Source organism: Marmota marmota, unplaced genomic scaffold (assembly GCF_001458135.2).
Source record: "Marmota marmota marmota unplaced genomic scaffold, marMar, whole genome shotgun sequence".
Lineage (NCBI taxonomy): Eukaryota > Metazoa > Chordata > Mammalia > Rodentia > Sciuridae > Marmota > Marmota marmota.
Genome location: NW_026000240.1, coordinates 29,367,329 through 29,385,833, shown reverse-complemented (window position 1 = coordinate 29,385,833; position 18,505 = coordinate 29,367,329). Strand labels below are relative to the sequence as shown.

At 46.7% G+C, this 18,505-nt stretch overlaps 1 protein-coding gene across 2 annotated transcripts in view; it reads right to left on the bottom strand.

Annotated features, from left to right (window-relative positions):
• Positions 1–11,569: 11,569 nt before the first annotated feature.
• Positions 11,570–18,505, bottom strand: part of Slco2a1 (solute carrier organic anion transporter family member 2A1) — an 85,476-nt gene continuing 78,540 nt past the window's right edge. For both annotated transcript variants that reach the window (XM_015487038.2, XM_048794393.1), the window contains exons 13-15: positions 16,949–17,013; positions 14,325–14,448; positions 11,570–13,626 (exon numbers count right to left, since the gene is read on the bottom strand). In XM_015487038.2, coding sequence (XP_015342524.1) covers positions 13,506–13,626; positions 14,325–14,448; positions 16,949–17,013 — 310 coding nt within the window. In that variant the 3' untranslated portion in view covers positions 11,570–13,505. The remainder of the gene's footprint in view (positions 13,627–14,324; positions 14,449–16,948; positions 17,014–18,505) is intronic.

Below are 18,505 nucleotides of genomic sequence, written 5' to 3'. Positions count from 1 at the left end.
CTGTGTGGTAGTTGTTCACTCAATGAAATATTTGTAAGATTTATCCATGATGTTGTGGTTAGTACAGCTCATTTATATTTAATTGATGTGTGTGTGTGTGTGTGTGTGTGTATGTGTGTATGGTGAGGTGATGTTTCCAGTTTGGGGCTATTCTGAGTAATGTTATTAAGACTCGTCCTGTGTGTGTGTGTATGTGTGTGTGTGCGCGTGGGCACACACACACACAATGCATTTCTGAGATTGTGTCTAGAAGTGGACTTTCTGGGTCAGATGACGTATAATTTGTTCAACTTTATTAGAAAATGCCAAAATGATTTCAAACGGATTACACCAATTTACATTCCCAATAGCACCATATGAGCATTCCCATTGCTCCTTGTTCTTGTCAGCACTTAGTATCATCAGTCTTTTTAACTTAGCCATTCAGGTTGGGGTGTTGTACACAAATGCTGAACTACTTTTAATTTTCATTTCCTTGATGACTAACATTAAGTACATCTAAATGCATTGGATGGCTGTTTGGATATTCTCTTCTATGAAGTATCTGTTCAAGTCTCTTGCCTATTTCTATATTAAGTCTATCTTTCTTATTCACATGTAAGGGGTTTATGAACAGATTTGGAATACAAAATTTTTGTCTGATATATAAATTGCAAATCTCCTTTTCATCTCCAGAGAGCTGTTTTACTCTTTTAATGATGCTTTTTCTGAAAAATGTTTAATTTTAATATCATTCAATTTGTCTATCTTTTTATGGTTAGTTTTAATTGTACTCTAAGATACCATTTCTGAGGTCTTCTGTTTCTACCCAAGAGAAAGAAAACTACAAGCGAAATTTCTTCCATTCTTAAAACAACAGTAACAAGTTCAATAGGCTACAAAGACACAACTTTTCATGAACCCATCAGACAGTCCTCTCAACCAAGCACACATGAGATACACAAGCTATTTCACCCTCGGTGGGACATTAAGGAAGGAGTGACCACCATGCAACTGGGTAAAAAGAATTCAGCTAATATTCTAATGAATTCCTGAGAGCTGAATGTGGTCCAGCATATCACTCTGTTATGACTATGAGTCCCAGACACAAGTAGAGCTTGTGCACACTCATGAGATATTCTTTATGACTCTTCTCTGGGTTCTCTTGAGAAAAATGGGGCCAGAGCAAGAGGCCAGACAAAGCTGCCTTAGGTGGTGTGGATATGCAGGAGGTGATTGTGGTGGCTGACACACCACCTGTTTCTCTTATGCCTTTTCTTATACAACCCAAAGCCTTAAGGTGTTGGGGTGGAACAGCAAACCTTATAGCTCAGTGCTATTGGAGGAGGGATAGGAACACATCCTAGAACCAGGCCTCCTCTAAACCTGCATTAAAAAGGCCCCAAATCAAGACTCAATGGGATGTGTAGTTGAAACAACTTGGAGATCCAATTCTACTGTTAGAGGGGCTTGCCAACTATCTTGATGTGTTTTTAAACGATCTTGGGTCTTTATAGATTTGCCTTGACAAAAGTATATAACACCAAGCTTATACAAAGTAATCAGCTAATAGGTGAACTTCCTACTAAAACAAGTAATCAACACTCTTTAGAAGGCAATAGCAGAATTTGGAATCTCCACAACATGTCATTCACAATGTCTAGTATATACTAAAAAATAGAAAAAGGGAAATGTGACCCAAAATTCAGAAATAAAAGCAACCCAGAGAAATGGATCATTAGATGGCCCAGATGTTGGATTTAGCAGATGGAAAATTCTAAGTTGCTATTATAAATAAATTCAAAGAGTTACAGGAAAATAAAGGTAGGCTATAGCTCAATGGTAAACCAGGCATGGTGGCGCACATGTGTAATCCCAGCTAATAAGGAGGCTGAGGCAGGAGGATGGAAAATCTGGGCAATTTAGTGAGACCCTGTTTAAAAATAAAATAATAAAAAAGGGATGGGGTGTATCTCAGTAGTGGAGCATGTGTGAGGCCCTGGATTGAATCCCCAGTACCGCACACACATATATACACAAAGAGAGGAAAAGAAAAAAGTTTCCTGAAGTTGCTGCAAGAAAAAAATGGTCAACCTGGATTTTAATATACAGTGAAAAAAAAACATTCATGAAAAATTAAAGACAAATAAAGCCATTTTTAGCTTAACAAAAGCTGAGGCAGTTTTGAGCCATGAGAATTATAATATAAGAAATACTAAAGAAAGTTCTTTGGGCTAATGTTAAATTATTCCAGATGGAAACCTGAACTTATGGGAAGGAAGAAAGAGGGACAAAAATGGTACATTAATAGTGATCTGATTGTAACCTTAATAACTTTGGTAAACAGTGTGACATTTCTTATACACATTCACTTGCAGATGGTCCAGCAGAAATGAGAACTTATGTCTCTGATACAAAGATTCATTGTAGCTTTGTTTCAGCTAATAAGTAGAATCAACCCAAATGCCCATCAATAGATCAGTGGACAAAATGTTGAGATATATTCATATAGTGGAAAACTGCTGAGAAATAAAAAAAATAAATTTGACGCTAAAAAAAGTCTAGCACTTATTTAGAATACAAAAAAAAAAAACCCCTTTCAAAACTCAACAATTAGAAAACATATAACGAAATGAGGTAAGACAGAAGACATGAACAGATACTTTGCCAAGAAGGATATACAGATGGTAAATAAGCACATGAAAAGATATTCTACATCATTAACCATCAAGGAAATGCAAATTAAAACCACAGTTAGATATCTCCGCATACCTAAAACTTAAAAAGAATGACTATATCACATGCTGGCAAGAATGTAGAGAAACTGGAGCAGTCATATATTGTTGGTGATAATGTAATAATGATCCTGCTACTCTGGAAAATGCCTTAGCAGTTTCTTTAAAAATTAAACACACAATTATTTGACTCAGAAATTACACTCTCCAGGTGTGGTGGAGCACACCTGTAATCCCAATGGCTCGGGAGGTTGAGGCAGGAGGATTGTGAGTTCAAAGCCAGCCTTAGCAATTTAACAAGGTACTTATCAACTCAGCCAGACTCTGTCTGAAAATAAAATATTTAAAAAGGGCTGGGGATGTGACTCAGTGGTGAAGCACCCCTGGGTTCAATCCTCAGTGCCAACAAACAAACAAACAACAACAACAACAACAAAAACCCAGAAATTACACTCTTGGATATTTATCCCTGAAAATGAGAACTCAGTCACACAAAAACTTGTACTATCAATAGTATATTTATTCATGCTAACTCAGTTCAGCTCAGTAAGTGAATGATTAAACAAATGGTGGTACGTCCATACCATGGAATACTCCTCAGTAGTTTGATACCTGCAAACAATCTGGATGAATCCTCAGTGAATTATGTTGAATAATAAATATTATATATTGTAGGATTCAATATATATCCAACATTGTTGAAATGGCAGAATTTTAGAAATGCAAGAGAGATTAATGTAGCCAGAGGAATGGGGTAGGTTGGGAGGAGGCAGGAGGAAAGGAGGTGGATGTGTTTATAAAAGGGTAACAGGAGAGATTCTTCCAGTAATGGGACCATTCAGCCTCTCCACTGTGATAAAATTATATGGAGCTAAATATTCATGAACATGTGCACATATATAATTTTATAGTATACATGCAAGAACACAAATGAACACAGATAAGCTGGGGTGATCTGAATAAAATAGACTGTGTCAGTGTGGATATTCTGGTTATATATAACCTAGTTTTTAAAATGTTACAATCAGTAGAAACCAGACAAAGCATTCAAAGAATTTCTCTGCATTATATGTCACAACTTCCTGTGAATCTATAATGATCTTGATAAAAATTTCCACTAAGATATCCCTTCAAAAATTATCCAAGCATAGGTTGGTTAGGACAGTGCCTTTTTTGAACCATCGTATAAGCATTTCCATGTGAAACTGAAAAGGCAGACTCTAAATTGATGCCTTCATGGAAACCTAGGTGATACAATTGTCATCAGCTTGTTCCACTTGAGAGACCACCCGTAGGTATTGTGGAAATTAGGGATATTCAACAGGCGGTCTTTAAGTATAAGTTTAGACAAGGAGCACTCAATAAATATATGACTTTAAGACCTGCATATTTTGTTAAATACTTAAGGAGTAGTAAAAGAGTTCAAGATTGCCGGAGTGATGGTTCACACCTGTAATCCCAGCAACTCCAGGGGATGAAGCAGATGGATTGCAAGTTCAAGGCCAATCTCAGCAATTTAGTGAGGTCCTACATAAAAAAAGGAATGAACTACTCATGAATGCAACGATGTGGATGAATCTCAAAAGTATTATGGGGAGAGGACATACTTAAGATTCTACTTATATCATACTTTAGAACAGGAATAATTAGTCTATAATGATAGACATTACATCCGTGGTTCTCTAGGGGCCATGGGCATAATAATAAGGAGAGTCTTGACTGCAAAAGGACAGGAGGGAAGTTACTAGGGAGATGAAAGTGTTCTATTTCTCAATTGGGATAACGTAGTCCTACGACTGCATACATTTATCAAAGTGAATTAACCAATTACTGAAAAATGTGTAGATGTCACTGTATGCAAATGAAACTGCAATGCAGTTGATTTTTAAAAAGCTAACAATACCAAATTTTCAAGAGTATTGGTGTATACACTGCCAGTGGAAAATGCTAATTGGCACAACTTTGGATATAAGTGGTTCCTTATAAGGTTAAACATACTTACCCTATGATCTAGCAATTTTTTGCATCTAGATATTTCCCTAAGAGAAATAAAGGTATGGGCTCACAGAAAGACTCATGTATGAATTTTAATAGCAGATTTATTCATAATTGTAAAGAATTATAAAAAATTTAATTGCCTAGGTGAATAGAGAAACAAATTATGGTGTATTCATTCAATGCAATACTACCTAGCAATAAAAGCAACGAATGACTTATACATACAACCACGCAAATGAATCTCAAAGACATCATGCTAAGCAAAAGGTGACAGATACATAAGAGATGCAAAGTGCTATGCCATTTATATGAAATGTTAGAACAATTTTATTTAATTGATAATGAAATAAAGCATATCAGCAGTTGCTTGTATAAAGTTGGGGAGAGGAAGTAGGTATTAAGTATTGTATGTAAAAGAGTACCAAGACACTTTTGGAGTTATAGAAATGTTCTATACCTCAATTAATAGGGTGACGAGGATGTGGGAGAAAGGAACACCAACGCAATGTTGTTGAGATTGTAAATTAGTACAATCACTGTGGAGATCAGTATGGAGGTTGCTCAAAAGACAAAGACTGGAACCACCCTATGATCCAGCTATACCACTTAGTATTTATCCAAAATAGCCAGCATACTATAGTGATGCATGGATACCCATGCTGAAAGCAGCACAATTCACAAGAGCCCAGTTATTGAACCAGACTATGTATGTGTGTCCATCCACAGATAAAGAAAATGTGGTAAAGAGATATGATGGAGTTTTACTCAGCCACAAAGAAGAATGAAATTATATAATTTGCAGGAAAATAGATGGAACCTGAGACCATTGTGCTGAGATAAGTCAGATTCAGAAAGTCAAGGGTTATGTTTTTTCTTATATGTGGAAGCTAGAAGAAAGGAAGGAAGGAAGAAAGAAAGAAAGAAAAGGAACCTAGTGAAAAATAGAAAAGAGACCAGGAGAGTAGAGAATGGGAAGCAGGGGAGGTGGGAGGGATGGCAAAGGGGACCCAAATGAAGAAAATTATGCATTGTGCACATATGGAGACATCACCATGAATCCCATTAGTATGTATAATTATAACACACCAATACAAAATGGGAAAAAATGGTGGTTACATGGTTGTATACATTTTTCAAAACTCATTGAACAGTAAATAGACTTAAAATAATTTTCATTGTAAATTGCCAGTATTTTTTTTTTTTAAATAAGGCTTTTTAAAAGCTTACTTGTCTCCAAGTTTTTGGTCTAATCAACTAAGGCTGAAATAATACCATTAACTGAGATGGGAGAGCCAGCAAAAAGAGGTTTAGGGAGAAAGAAAGATGGGGAGTTAAGCTTCCCTGCATTTGGATGCAGGGGTCCGCTTGCACTTCTCCTTCACGCACCATTGCACCCGCAATTGATCAGCCAATTGCAACTGCGCAGTTTGTGTGCTTTCCTGGCTAGGTCGGTTTTCCTCCCCAAGGAGGAAGGGGCTTTATTTGTCTTGTTCACCCTCCTCTCCGGGCCTGGCGTACAGCATTTGCCCTAGTCTCTGACAGGGGCCACTAGGTGCCTTCCCAAGGTGGTCAGAGCCCCGGATACTGACATTGATTTCTTTCTGATGCCCGCTCCTGTCTCAGGCTGGGAGGCTGGAGGTGCTCGGGTAAACAACAATTGGGGGAAGGAGGAGGTGGAAGCTACTTGAACGCCCGCGGGCAGCCGCTGGAGTTCCAGATGGTGACGCTGTGGGGAGGCAGACAGCATCTGGGAGCGGGGACACCACGCTGCAGTGGGGTGACTGCCCTGCCCACAGCTGGTCAGAGAGCCGGGAGAAGCAGTGAGTGCCCGCACTCAGTCTCGGAGCCTGGTGCTGGCACGTTATTCTCGACATTCTTGTTGTTCAACTACATTTTACTGAAGGTGCATTTGCAGGAGAGGGAGACAGGAGCAGGTCATGTCCAGTGAGCAGGCTCTGGTTGGCTCAGATCGCGGGCTCCTCTGGCGTGACCACATTAGGGAGAGTGGGGTGGGCACAGGGAGCCCGCAAGACCGAGGGCACCCTGGCATGGAGGCCGGGCTGTCCGAGGGGTGCCGGGCGGGAAGCCAGTCCCCAGCCCAGCAAGTGGTCTGGCCTTTTGGTCGGCAGGGCGTGGTGCCTCTGCTGATCCCAACACCGTCCACCGCGCAGGTGGGCGGCGCCCCCTGGTGGTAGACTGCGACTCCAGGGCGCGGGAAAGAAGCCCTGTCCAGCTCGACCAGCTGCCGGGACCGCTAGGAGGCGCCGCTTTGCAGAACTCAGCGCCCGTGGTCCCTACTTGTGGCTTATGGCAGAAGCCAAAGGGAGGGAGCTGCGACCGCAGCCAGCTGTGCCTCAGTTTCCTCGTCCGTGAAATGACATGATAATTGTGTCTCGGGGGGTGTGGTGAAGATTCAAGGAGATGTATGTAAATGATTTGTGTGTTCTGAATTTTTAATGCACTCAGGGCTGCAGCAGCCTCCCTGGTTTTCATGGGTCTGGAGAGGCGGTCCAGGTTAAAGAGGAACCCTGTGAAAATTGCATCTGTTCTTTCCCAGCATGAACCCAAGGGAAAGATTCTGCCTCATCTGAACCCTCCTCCCCACCTGCCCAGTTCCTCTTCTGTAAGCTGGTGGTCGGCAAGTGTAAGGAGGATGAAATCTTAAATATTTCTTCCTTTCTGGGATCCTTTTCATGGATTTGGTGATTGAATTTAAATGGGGATGCTTGCACATTGATGGGCTCACAAAGCAAAGAGAGGGGGTTGTAAACACATGGGGGTCTTGCATAGAAGCCCTTTTGAGTTAGCTGCCCCATTCTGCCCCGGGTCTGAGCCATTTTGAATTCCAGTTCCATGCCTGCAGAATCCCAGTTCTCTCAGCTGCAGAGAAGCAGATGGGAGAGGACGGGGAAGGTGATAGAGCAGCTCAGTGCAGAAGAGGGAGACCAGAAATGGGCAGGTGCTCCAAGTGCCACAAGGTGGGGGCTCCTGGGGAGTGTGCTGCGGAGGGGTGGGTGTGCTTAAAGTACTTGAGAAGATGGCTTCTCTGGGTGTAGCATGGCCCATCCAGCACCCTCTCCCATATGGACTCTAGGAGGATCTTCTGAATTAGTAATGCCTTCCTGGAACTGGTCAGCTGGGACTCTAAGGCCATTCTGCAGACATTCATGGGCAGAGCACCAACCCAGAAGCCAGAAGAGACTGGTCCCACTCCTCAAAGCCTGGTGTAAGTCAGCCCTAAAGACACTCTAGCGCCTGAACCTGACCCCTCTTCTGGCCTTACTATTGATCTCCTTCATGTGTCCTGGCCAGTGTGTCCTCAGAATGGGCCTCCTTACCTCTGTCTGTTCCCTCTACTGGAAAGTTTTCTCCTGCATCTTTGACCTTCTTAAAATCCAGCCCAAGCCCCTTCTCTTGATGGCTCAGCTGAATAGCTCCCAGCACCCTGTGTTTATTTCTTATGAGCCCTGGAAGGGCTGGGAACATGTATTTATCATGTCCTGTCCTTGCACACATCAGGTACTAAATGAATGCAGGAAAGCATGAGCGACAAACTGGAAGAGTCTTTGTTTTCTCCAACTGCAGGTTTGATGGTCACCATGACCTCACAGGGCTGGTGAGAGTGCTGGGTGGGATTCCTCCACTGCAGATCAGGCCTCCTGCTCCTCCTCATGGACTCTGCTCAGCCAACTGTCCTCCTCTGGGCTCCTCAGACTTCCTATCCTTTGTTTCTGTATCCCAGCAAACCTCTGAAGACGACCTTTTCCTGACCCTGCATCTGTCTCAGCCACTGCCCCATCTCTACCTCCTCAGATCCAATCTTCCCCACTTCCCACTCCCCTGAAGACAGCCATGGCTTTGCCTGGATATTATCTCCTCATTTTGGGGGGCTGATCATTGAGGCTTTCCTGACTATATGCTCTACTCCCTCGTCAACAGCTGGATAAAGCTGGTTTAAGTGTCTCAGTGAGCAGCTGCGTCCACCCAGGTTTGCTCCCCATGGTAGAGGATTCTGGTGCTTATCCACATCTGTTGTTGTTTTTTTTCTCTCTTCTGAGCACACAGGATTATCATGCTTCCCCACCTCCATAGCAGTGGATACAGCCATGTGACAGGTTCTGGCCAACGGACTAGAAGCAGAGTGAAGTGTGTTCCTTCTAGACCAAAGAGCCTGCTTACCCACCCAGGAGACCCTCCTCCCCTGCCTCATCGATCCTGGCAGCATGATGAAAGGAGACCTCCAAGGTCCAAGAATTGTGCTTTACTGAGTCACCCTTGGAAACCTTTGTCCTGGAATGTCACCCAGACCCGCCATGGACTTTGTGTGAGCAAGAGATATAAACTTGTGTTGTGTCACGGGATTGAGATTGGTGAGGTCTGTTATCGATGCGTAGCCAAACCTCCCCTGGCTGATTCACTGATGAAAGGGGCCTGTTAAAAGGAATGGATGGCTTGGCAAACTGTTCAGACCCATGCACATTTCTTACCGTGATCAAGATGTAGCATGTGCCTAGGGAGGCAGGGACTTCAGCAAGGTGGTGAACTCTGTCGTGTGGCCACACTGCAGGACTGGGATTGGGGGCAGGGAGTGGATGCACGGGCAGGGTGTGTCATGGGAGAAAGGCTTTCTCTCATTTATGATTTGCCAAGGGCTTGCCCAGGGCCTGTTTACATATTTAATCTCTGATGAAAGGTTATAATGAATCTGGAGCTATTGGCAAGAGATGGACATTTCTCCTAGGTATTTAGTTCCTGTGGTTGTGAAAGAGGAATTTTTCTCCTGAATTTGCAGGGTGTCTCTCTCTTTCTCTCTCTCTCTCTCTCATGCATATACACAAATGCACAGAGCTACTGCCAACCTCTCTGGGAATCTATAATACAATATTTTAATATCAATCTGATACTAGCTGGATTCAGGCCCCTGCTTAATTATCTCTCCATCTTTGAGAGTGGTTGAAGAAAATCACAATATGGCTTTGTTTCGTAAGCAAGAATCTGCTGCTAACCAGTCACCAGATGGGGGTGTTCCCTTAAAGGTCTGCCTGCCTGCAGAGTTCCCAGAGCCTTCTCTTTTCATAACCTTATCCTCTTTGTCCCCTTTCTCCATGACTCTCTCTTAACTCCTTGTGCAGCAGGGCCGAATGGGCCCTATTTAATGAACAGTCATAATGTTCTTGTGCTGCACGAATAGGAAGTGGGTGGTTTCCCCCCCCTCTGTTTCCTATCGAACAGTGCCCTAGAGATTCCTCCAGCTCCCTCCCATGGGTCAGTGACCTTCAAGGGAAAAAGAGGCAGTTTTTCTTATTTAAGTGCACCCCTCAACTCCAGAATGACTCAGTAGGGGAGATGAGGTTGCAACACGCAGAGAGAGCTGGACAGCTTGGTTTGAGTCCGGCACTGGCAAGCTATTATTTGTGTGAAGTGGGTCACAGTGGTTATGTCCTTGATTATAGATTCCTCATATTTAAATGGGGCCTTAAGACCAGACAGGCTGGTCTCCATCATGAATGAGGCTACGGTGAGGATCCTCCAGAGAGGGCTTTGGACCAAAGGATAATTGATGAAGATATGACATTTGGTTCTCACTGTATTTTTTCCTCTCTTATTCCAGGAAGTGTCCAAGAAGGACAGAGAAAAAAAAAAGAAGAAGAAGCCCCTGTAGACCCTTCCTTTCATCCCTCTTTTGTTCATCCCACGTGGGGCTGGACTATGTAGGGAGCAGACAGATGGAGTGGAACAGGAGAGTGGGGCTTCCTAGGACTGGGCAGGGGAGGGAGAAGTGGGGAGAGGGTCTAGCTGTGGGTGTGCCCAGGGAGTGACCCTAGCCCTGTGTCAGCTTCTGCAGGGTTTCCAGACTCGGTGGAGAAGCAGGACCATGAGGAGGCCTCAGACTGGGAAGGAACCAAAGACCTACAGTGGCCTTCTTAAATACCTAGGACCTTGGGATGGCTCTGGGAGCTAGTCCCAAGCATAGTTGATATTGAACTTCCAGCCAGTCAGCAGGATGGGGGTTGGACATCCGGCTCAACTGATTTAAAGAGATAATTATAACAAGCTTGTGGACAGAGAGTCCCTCTCTCAGGACTGATAGGAGCCTGATCTAAATGTGAGCTCTTTTTTAGGCCTGCTTGTTCCTAGTTGCAGCCATCTAGGAAATGGGACTCCCTGGTGTCCCTTCACCCTGTCATCCTTCACACATATTTAAATTTACCAAAGGCCTATCCGACTATACGTTTTTCAGTGGACAAGACTCAGATGCACTGGTGATCCCAGACACGGGGTTTGAGGACCACCCACGTTGGCCTTGTGAGAGAGGCCAGTGAAAGTGCCATTGATGGGTCCCCCAGAGAACCACAGAAATAGTCTCTCAGGCTGTGTGGAGGGTGTTCAGGACCCACATTTTAACAACACCCTCTATAAGCGTCTTACACCCAAGGAATTTTTTTGTTAAGTTTTGGTCTAGGAGTAAAATGAAAGTGATACCATTATATTTTCTGCTAGCATTTGAGAGGAAAGATTTGCTGGGCAGTAGGAAGTGATCAGTTGTGATTATAATATTAATTCTGTCCTGTGTCACAGACATAGCTGTTCATGTCCAACCCCACTTCTGGGTCTAAACTCAAGGGCAGGTTAGGCCTCTCCAGGGCCTGGTACCACGGACCTTTAACAGTTTTCTGCAGAACTTCACTGGTACCTGCTCAGGACCAACTGACAGGTTGAGAACAGCAGGACCTTCAATGCCACTGGCCATGGGTTCAGAGGGCCCAGGCATGGATACTTCCTCTGTCTAGAAGGTGCAGGTTCTGTCTGTTCTCGGATAGATGTATGTGACAGCACAAATTCATGACCAAGTTACATCACTAGTAAAATTATAATATATTCATAGCAATATAATAGAATAAAGGATTAGGAGGGCAACCAATCTTCTAGAACCTGAAGGTTGACATTCATTGTTCATGAGCTCAGGTGAAGGCAGCACCTTGGGAATTTGGTTAAATTGTAGCGAGAAAGACCAGGGTTAGTTGGAGGAAACCGTTTTTCCAAGCAGAATCATTGCAAATGCTGAAACTGGCCCCTGAGGTTGCCTGGAGCCTCCTTTCCTGAGTGAGATCTGTGGAAATAAGGCTGGTGGCATTGGAAAGAGGGCTGTCTGTTACAGTGGCTCCCAGAAGACTTGAGTCTCACAGCAGTTGGGCCACTGACACAAACTGCTGACATGAGACCTTTCCAAAGGTGGCCTCCACTATGCTGCTGGAAGGGGGGTCTTCCAAGAGGAGCAGCACCAAAGGTCATGCATGGCAATGACCAATGCCCAGCTGCTCCAGGGGACACAGTGAGCCAGGTCTCCATCACACAAAGGACAAGGTGCAGAGTCAGTCTGGAGGGGCCGTGGATGGCACCAATGGTCAGGTCAGTATCCTTCTTACTGATCTTGGGTACTTGCTGTTCTTGACAAGCATGTGTGTCCCCTACATGCATTGTCCACACTGCCCATGAAGCATACACTCTGGGAGGAGGTCCTGGTGTACATGGAGGGAGGTGAGGTAAGATCTGAGGGAAGCTCCCTGGAGAACCATATACTGGCACTGCCCAGCACAACGTCGGTCTCCAATAAATAGAGTAATCGATGAAGGCCTCCTCCGTTGGCCTCTACCTCTGACCTCCATCACGTAGCAGCAGCATCTCCCAGCCCAGGCCCACAGAGGGCGCTCGCTCCTCTGGAGTTAGTGAGAAGAGGCTGAGAGGATGTGGAGGATTATAAGCAGGTCTGAAACAAGGAAAGTCAACCTTGTCTGCTTCGGTTTTCTGCCTGCAGCTTGCCGTTCAGGTGGGGTGACAGTTGACATCCACTCTGCTGCCATCTCAGAGTGTCTCTCTCCACTCCTCGGCCACGGGCTGAAGTCCAGATGGGGAAGTCCATGTGAAATCACTTCTTCTCCTCCCAGGCAAGTGTAGGGAGGGCCTTCCTGTTACTCTGAGATGAGGGGAATCTCGTCCCCACTCTGAGATTGAGACCATGACATTTCGGGCCTTCAGCGTGTGTGACTTTCTTTGCTTGAAATGTAACCCCAGAAAGACAGAGATAAACACTTGCAGGTCCAGGGACACAAAGGGTTCAATGTGAGCAGCATTGGGAGGACCCATCCTCAAGGCATCTTCTGCCTGCTCTGGTGCCAGAGTGTGGGCACTGGAGAGGGATTGTGCTTCCCAACATGGCAGCCTCCAAAATGGCCTCTGTGGCAGGAAGTGAGGATAAAGGGAGCCAGCCCCTTCTGGTTCTATAATATGCTGAATACAAATGTGGAGGAGGTTATAGCTTCTCCCTCCCCTAGCCTAACTCGGGTTATTAATAACTCAGCCACTCTCTCCTTCCTTCCATTCTGCTTCTCTGTGGGGTGTGGGCAGTCAGAGGAGAGTCAGACTGCTTAGGCACACCCCACCCTCAGGGCAGGTGAGGGGCAGGGACTGCCTAAGTGGGCATCCTTGTTGGAGGACCCATTGCTAAGGAGAACCTGGGCATGTGGGGGGCTCCTTCCAGGGAACCAGGGGGAGAATGGATCCTCCATCTCTGTGCCTACCTGGTGATCCTACCCAGCCCAGGTATATATGTCAGCTCTTAGAAGCCATGGGAGAGGCTTTGGGAGGAGGAGACAGGGAAGGCAAATAGTGGCTGGTGTTTTCTTTCTTATTTAAAAAACAAAAAAGGCAAAGATATGTTAACATTAGTAAAGGCAGGTAGGGGTGGAGGAGGCAGGGTCCACTCTGGAAGAGGGCGGTGGTCCGGGCCGAAGGTCAGACAAGGCCCGCAGCCTTCTCCTGCACATTGTACTCCCTGTTCTTCTTTACCCTCCAGCTGATGAAGAAGAGCAGCAGCGTGCCCAGCGCCTTGTAGCCCACCTGCAGGCCCAGGTAGCTGTGGGACAGGAGGAGACAGGAGTAGTGAGGGAGAGGGCCACCCAGAAAAGGAGCATCATTCTCACAGTGGCTCAGGGAATGTGTCAGTACCACCCAGGGCCGCGGGGACAGGGGCATCACTTTCCTTATTCTTTTGATCTGAAAGGACATACACCTCCCAGGAGGTAGGAAGGGAGTAGATATGGGACTCCAGTGATCCTCAGTCCACTGGAGCCCCCAGAGGGTGACACTGCCATGCCAGCCAATCCCAGGGAGTCCTTCTCCCAGCAGTCAAAAGGAGAGGGCATCTTCTCACTGCCTTTTGCTCTGCCCCTCTCACAGAGTTTCCAGGTCAGGTAGCTGACCACACTGTAGCTGGGCTGGGCTTATTGGAACCCACCACCCCAGATCTCTGCTAGGAGTTTCTCTCCCTTTCCATAGCCACAGTCTCTCCCTTTAACCAACTTCTTTCTATTACTACCTGCCCCTCCCTACCCCTCAAGGGCCTGTGGGGTCAGCATACTAGGGGACTATGGTTTCCACAGCTCCCTACAGGCCCTGAAATGCCTGTCACAGTGACCCTGCTCCCTTTCCATGGCAGGACCTACAGAGTGGCCCCTCGGAAGCCTGACAAGCCTCCAGCACAGTCGCCAGACCAATGACCATTCTTTGCTCTTTGCCTAGCCTTCTGGATGCACACGCAGGCAGGGCCCTCACCTGTCCCGGAGAGCGTCATTGTCATAGTAGACACAGGCCCCTCGCCTCCCTGAGCACTGGTAGTTCCACCGGATGCAGGAGTAGTCAATGGTGAGGCCATAGAGGGCTGGAGACGGCAGCCAGGCTGGCAGCAGCGGGGAGGAGAGTTCAAAGAGCCCAGGTCAGGTGGAGCCACAAGCAGAGGTGCCAGCAGGGTGGGGCGCTAAGCCCACTTCAAGGTTCACACAGGTGAACAGCTCTGCCTGCCCCACCCATGGGGACCACAGTGGCTTTGAAAAGCAGAATAGCTATCAGCGAAGCCTGAATTTCTCTTTCACCAGAAGGCTTAGGAGATAAAAGGAACCCAGGCCATCCTTTCTGGGCAGAATGAATCATAGGGTCACCTTGATGCCAGCTCAGACATACAACATAGTTCTCATGCCCGAGGTTGGCCCTAGGTAAAGACGTGGACTCCCCAGGTCCTCACATAGTCTCATGAAATAAGGGAAGGTGAGCTTGGTCAGTTCACTGTTCCAGGACCAAAGGGGCTCAGGACTGGACTCTTGAATCCCTGTTTACCAAGGTTCAAATCCCATGTTCTTTCTCCATGACTTTACATTGTCCTATTGGGTCAGACAGGGTCCCTGGAAGACCTGCCACACCACGTCCCCAGCAGCTGCATGGCACCACCTTGTGCAGCAGACACTGTGTCTTACTGCTGTGCCTTTTGGTGTTGAGCATTTTGGATGCCCACCCTCACCCCACCCCCACTCTGTACCATTAGGTCAAATGCAAGCAGCCACTGGCCTGGGAGGGGAAAGAAAGAGGTGGTATGTACTTGGGGCCCCACCCATGAGTGGGAAACTTCTAGAAGTGATCTCTCTAATTAGAACCTGCTCACTACCCAGTCTCCAGGGAAACAGGGAGAGAGAATCTGCCCCCAAAGATTGACCTCCAGCGATCCTTTCCTAAATAGAAATGAAATCCCGAAAAAATGTTCAAACAAATCCCAGTGGGTAATTATAAACCTACTGCAGTTTACAAATAGGGAGTCTTTTGGTCTATCCCAGAGTGGAACTATATTCTCTAGCGATGAATGGAATCTCTCCTGGTCTGGGTTTGCTAACCATGGCTCTGTATCGAGTTTTCTGAGCTCAGATGGAAAAACTAAAGCAGCAAAGGCTTTGAGCAGTGGGAGAGAGTGGTCATTTTTCTTTTCTTGCTTGGTGGTATACCGGAGATTGAATCCAGAGGGGCTCAACCATTGAGCCATGTCCCCAGTCCTTTTTATTCATTTTTTAAATTTTGAGATACCATCTGAGGTCATTTGAGATACCATTTGAGGTCAGCCCAGGCTGACCTCAAAATTTGCAATCTTCCTGCCTCAGCCTCTGTAATCACTGGGATTATAGGCATAGATCACTGTACCCAGCAAGAGAAGCTATTTTAAAGGTCACTGAAAGAATCAGGGCAGGGCTCATAGGAGCCCGTCCCAGCAGCTGGTTGGCTGGAAGGAATCAAGGTCTCCCTCCCAGCAGAGACCATAGAGCCTTGGCCAGGAGGACAGGGCACCCTGTGTCTTGCATCTTTATAATACAGGTCACAGGGCCTGGAGGGACTCCACAAGGACAAGAGGAACCAGTGGTATGAGACATGAGGTCAAGAAATCCCACTGAAAAAGCTGGTTCATTTCTCATCAGTATCTCCAGCTGGGCTGGATTCCTGCAAAGGCTCCTGCTCAGCCCACCCCAAAAAGGACACGGCCAATGCCCAGTGGCGGCCACTGCAGGGTGAGGTCTGGACCTGGCCCCCAGGGCTAACATGCAGAGGGGACTGCACAGTGTCACACCTTGATAGCAATGAAGTCTCCCTCTTTGGAATCTCCACGTTCCCCCCTGCAGTTTTCACCCACCGGGTCCTTAATAGATACATCCTCAGTTGAAGGGACCCTCAGTCCCTTTCCTTCTATTTACCTGTATCTCCAGGGTCCCACTTGTGTGCCTTGTGTTAATCTAGTGCATGGATGTGTCAAAAAGGGGCAGCCCAGTGTGAGCAGTCCAGGAAAGAATCTCACTCGGGGAGAGTTGAGTACCCCCGCTCCCTGTGGGCAGCTTGCCCTCCCTGTAGGGCACTGTTGATCACTTGTACACAGCTGGATTCCTCCAGGGGGCTCTGGGGCTGTTGGACAGGCAGGGTTCACAGGCAAAAGACCCCGCACAGAAGAAACATTGGCTGAACAGAAGTAGGAGGAGGGACTTTTTAAAATGGGAAGAAAGCCAGGGCTGGGTTCAGCTGCTGTTTGATGAAGGGCAGGAATGTAAGGTTTTTGTTCCTACGACAAATTCTTGGAGAAAGGTTTAAAAATACCTGCTGTTAACTCTCCAGGAGGTATTCTCAGCTGTGTCCATTTTTCCTTTTTCTTATATAATTTGGTTTGGAATTCATGCCATGGATGGAATCTTTCCTAACCTCAAGCAATCAGGGGAACGTCAATGTGGGGTTTGGCCATCTGCTGTTAATTATGCACAGTTTCTGTGTGCACTGGAGATGAGATGGGCTACCCCCAATCCTTCCCCACTCCCCATAACCCCTGAAAGCCCACAGCCCAGGTCCACTACTCAGAAAGGGGGCTCTAAGATACTCACCCAGCAAGCGCATCAGCAAGAACTGTACCCCGATGGCAAATGACTTTTCTTCCTGGTTCACCACACTGAAAAGGCAGACAGGAGATTAGTAGTGCAAAGATTCGGGGCCGCACCATGCCCCGGTCAGAGGCGCAATTATCCTCAGAGTGGGTCCAAAGCTGCCCTCATGTGGCCCGAGAAGCCATCTGGCCAACTGGATTCACCTGGGCTGAATGTCCTGCTGTTATACTGGTGGTTCTCAGAGCATATCCCTAGATCAGCACTTGTTAGAAATGCAGGTTCTTTGGCTCCAGGGCTAGTGCATGGATATGCCCAGAAGAGACAGAGACTTGGGGGAAGGGGAGAGAGATCTGTGCTTTCACAAATCCTCCAAGAGATTCCAATGCAAGCTCACATCTGAGAATCGCTGGTCTAGGTGATTTTCAGGGATGCCCGCTTTAAGAGAATGGGAGCAGGAGAGACTAGGAGGGAAGAATTGGTGGCGGAGGATTTTACGGCAGCAGGTCTGAACAACTCCCAGAGAGTGTCTGATACCAGGAAAAGACAGCCCTGGTATAATTAGGGCCCCTGGGCTGTTGGCTACTGTGCACAACTGAAAGAATTCTTTACCCCAGGCCAGCTTTGTGGGCGCGTGGCCTGCACTGCAGCACAGGAGTGCTCCACCCTCAGAGAGGCCCCTGCTTGTTCTAATGGTCGGCTGTGGCTGTCCTTAAATTACATTTTCACTTGCACTAGGTCCTGCAAATTAGATAGCTAGCCCTGTTCCCACCTGACTCCTTCCAGAGGGAAAGTGCATTTGGCTGAAGGAGGTTCAGAAAGAGGGTGGGTGGCCCTGCCATCCCAGTGGGGGGATGGAGCAGAGAGGAGCAGGACCTGGCCTCTGAGGCACCTGTCGACGGCTTGGGTTCTCTATGTGGTCAGTGCACACTCCTGGAGGGTGCTTGTTGGGAAAAAAGCATGGAGGGCTGAGGACATAGTGAGGAAGGGAATCTGCAAGGAATCCCACATCCCTCTACAGTTTGTTTTGATCCCACTACCAACGTTCTCCTAGCAAAGGGAAAGGGACCTCATTCCAGACCCCTGGAGGGATGGCCCAGGGAGGGGATACTTATTGGGGTATTGGCAGGAGAAAGAGGCACCATTGGGGATCCCCTCAATGGAAATTACCTCAAACCCTGATCTAATTTATGCTCCCTTTAGCCTATAGAGCCCTAAATGGCCCAGTCCATAAGAGAGGCACCCTCTTGATCTTTGTCCCTACCCTGGCCAGACTCTCCCAGATTCTTAACTTATGAGACTTGGGAACCCCAGTTTGACTTTTGATTGAGATCCTGATGTCCCCCCTCTTACTCCTGCCCCATCTGGCCCTGAATCAGTGCTGGCTTTCTGACCACTCTTTCCTTCCACATTTCCCCCCAGCCTCTTTTCACATGCCTGGCTGGGGGCTAGGACTAAGACAAATAATGCTCGGGGCACCTGTGGTCACCTTAAGTCTCACCTTCCTGACAGTAAGTAGCGTCCATTCTGTCTTCCTTCCCGGGGGGGGGGGGGGGTTTT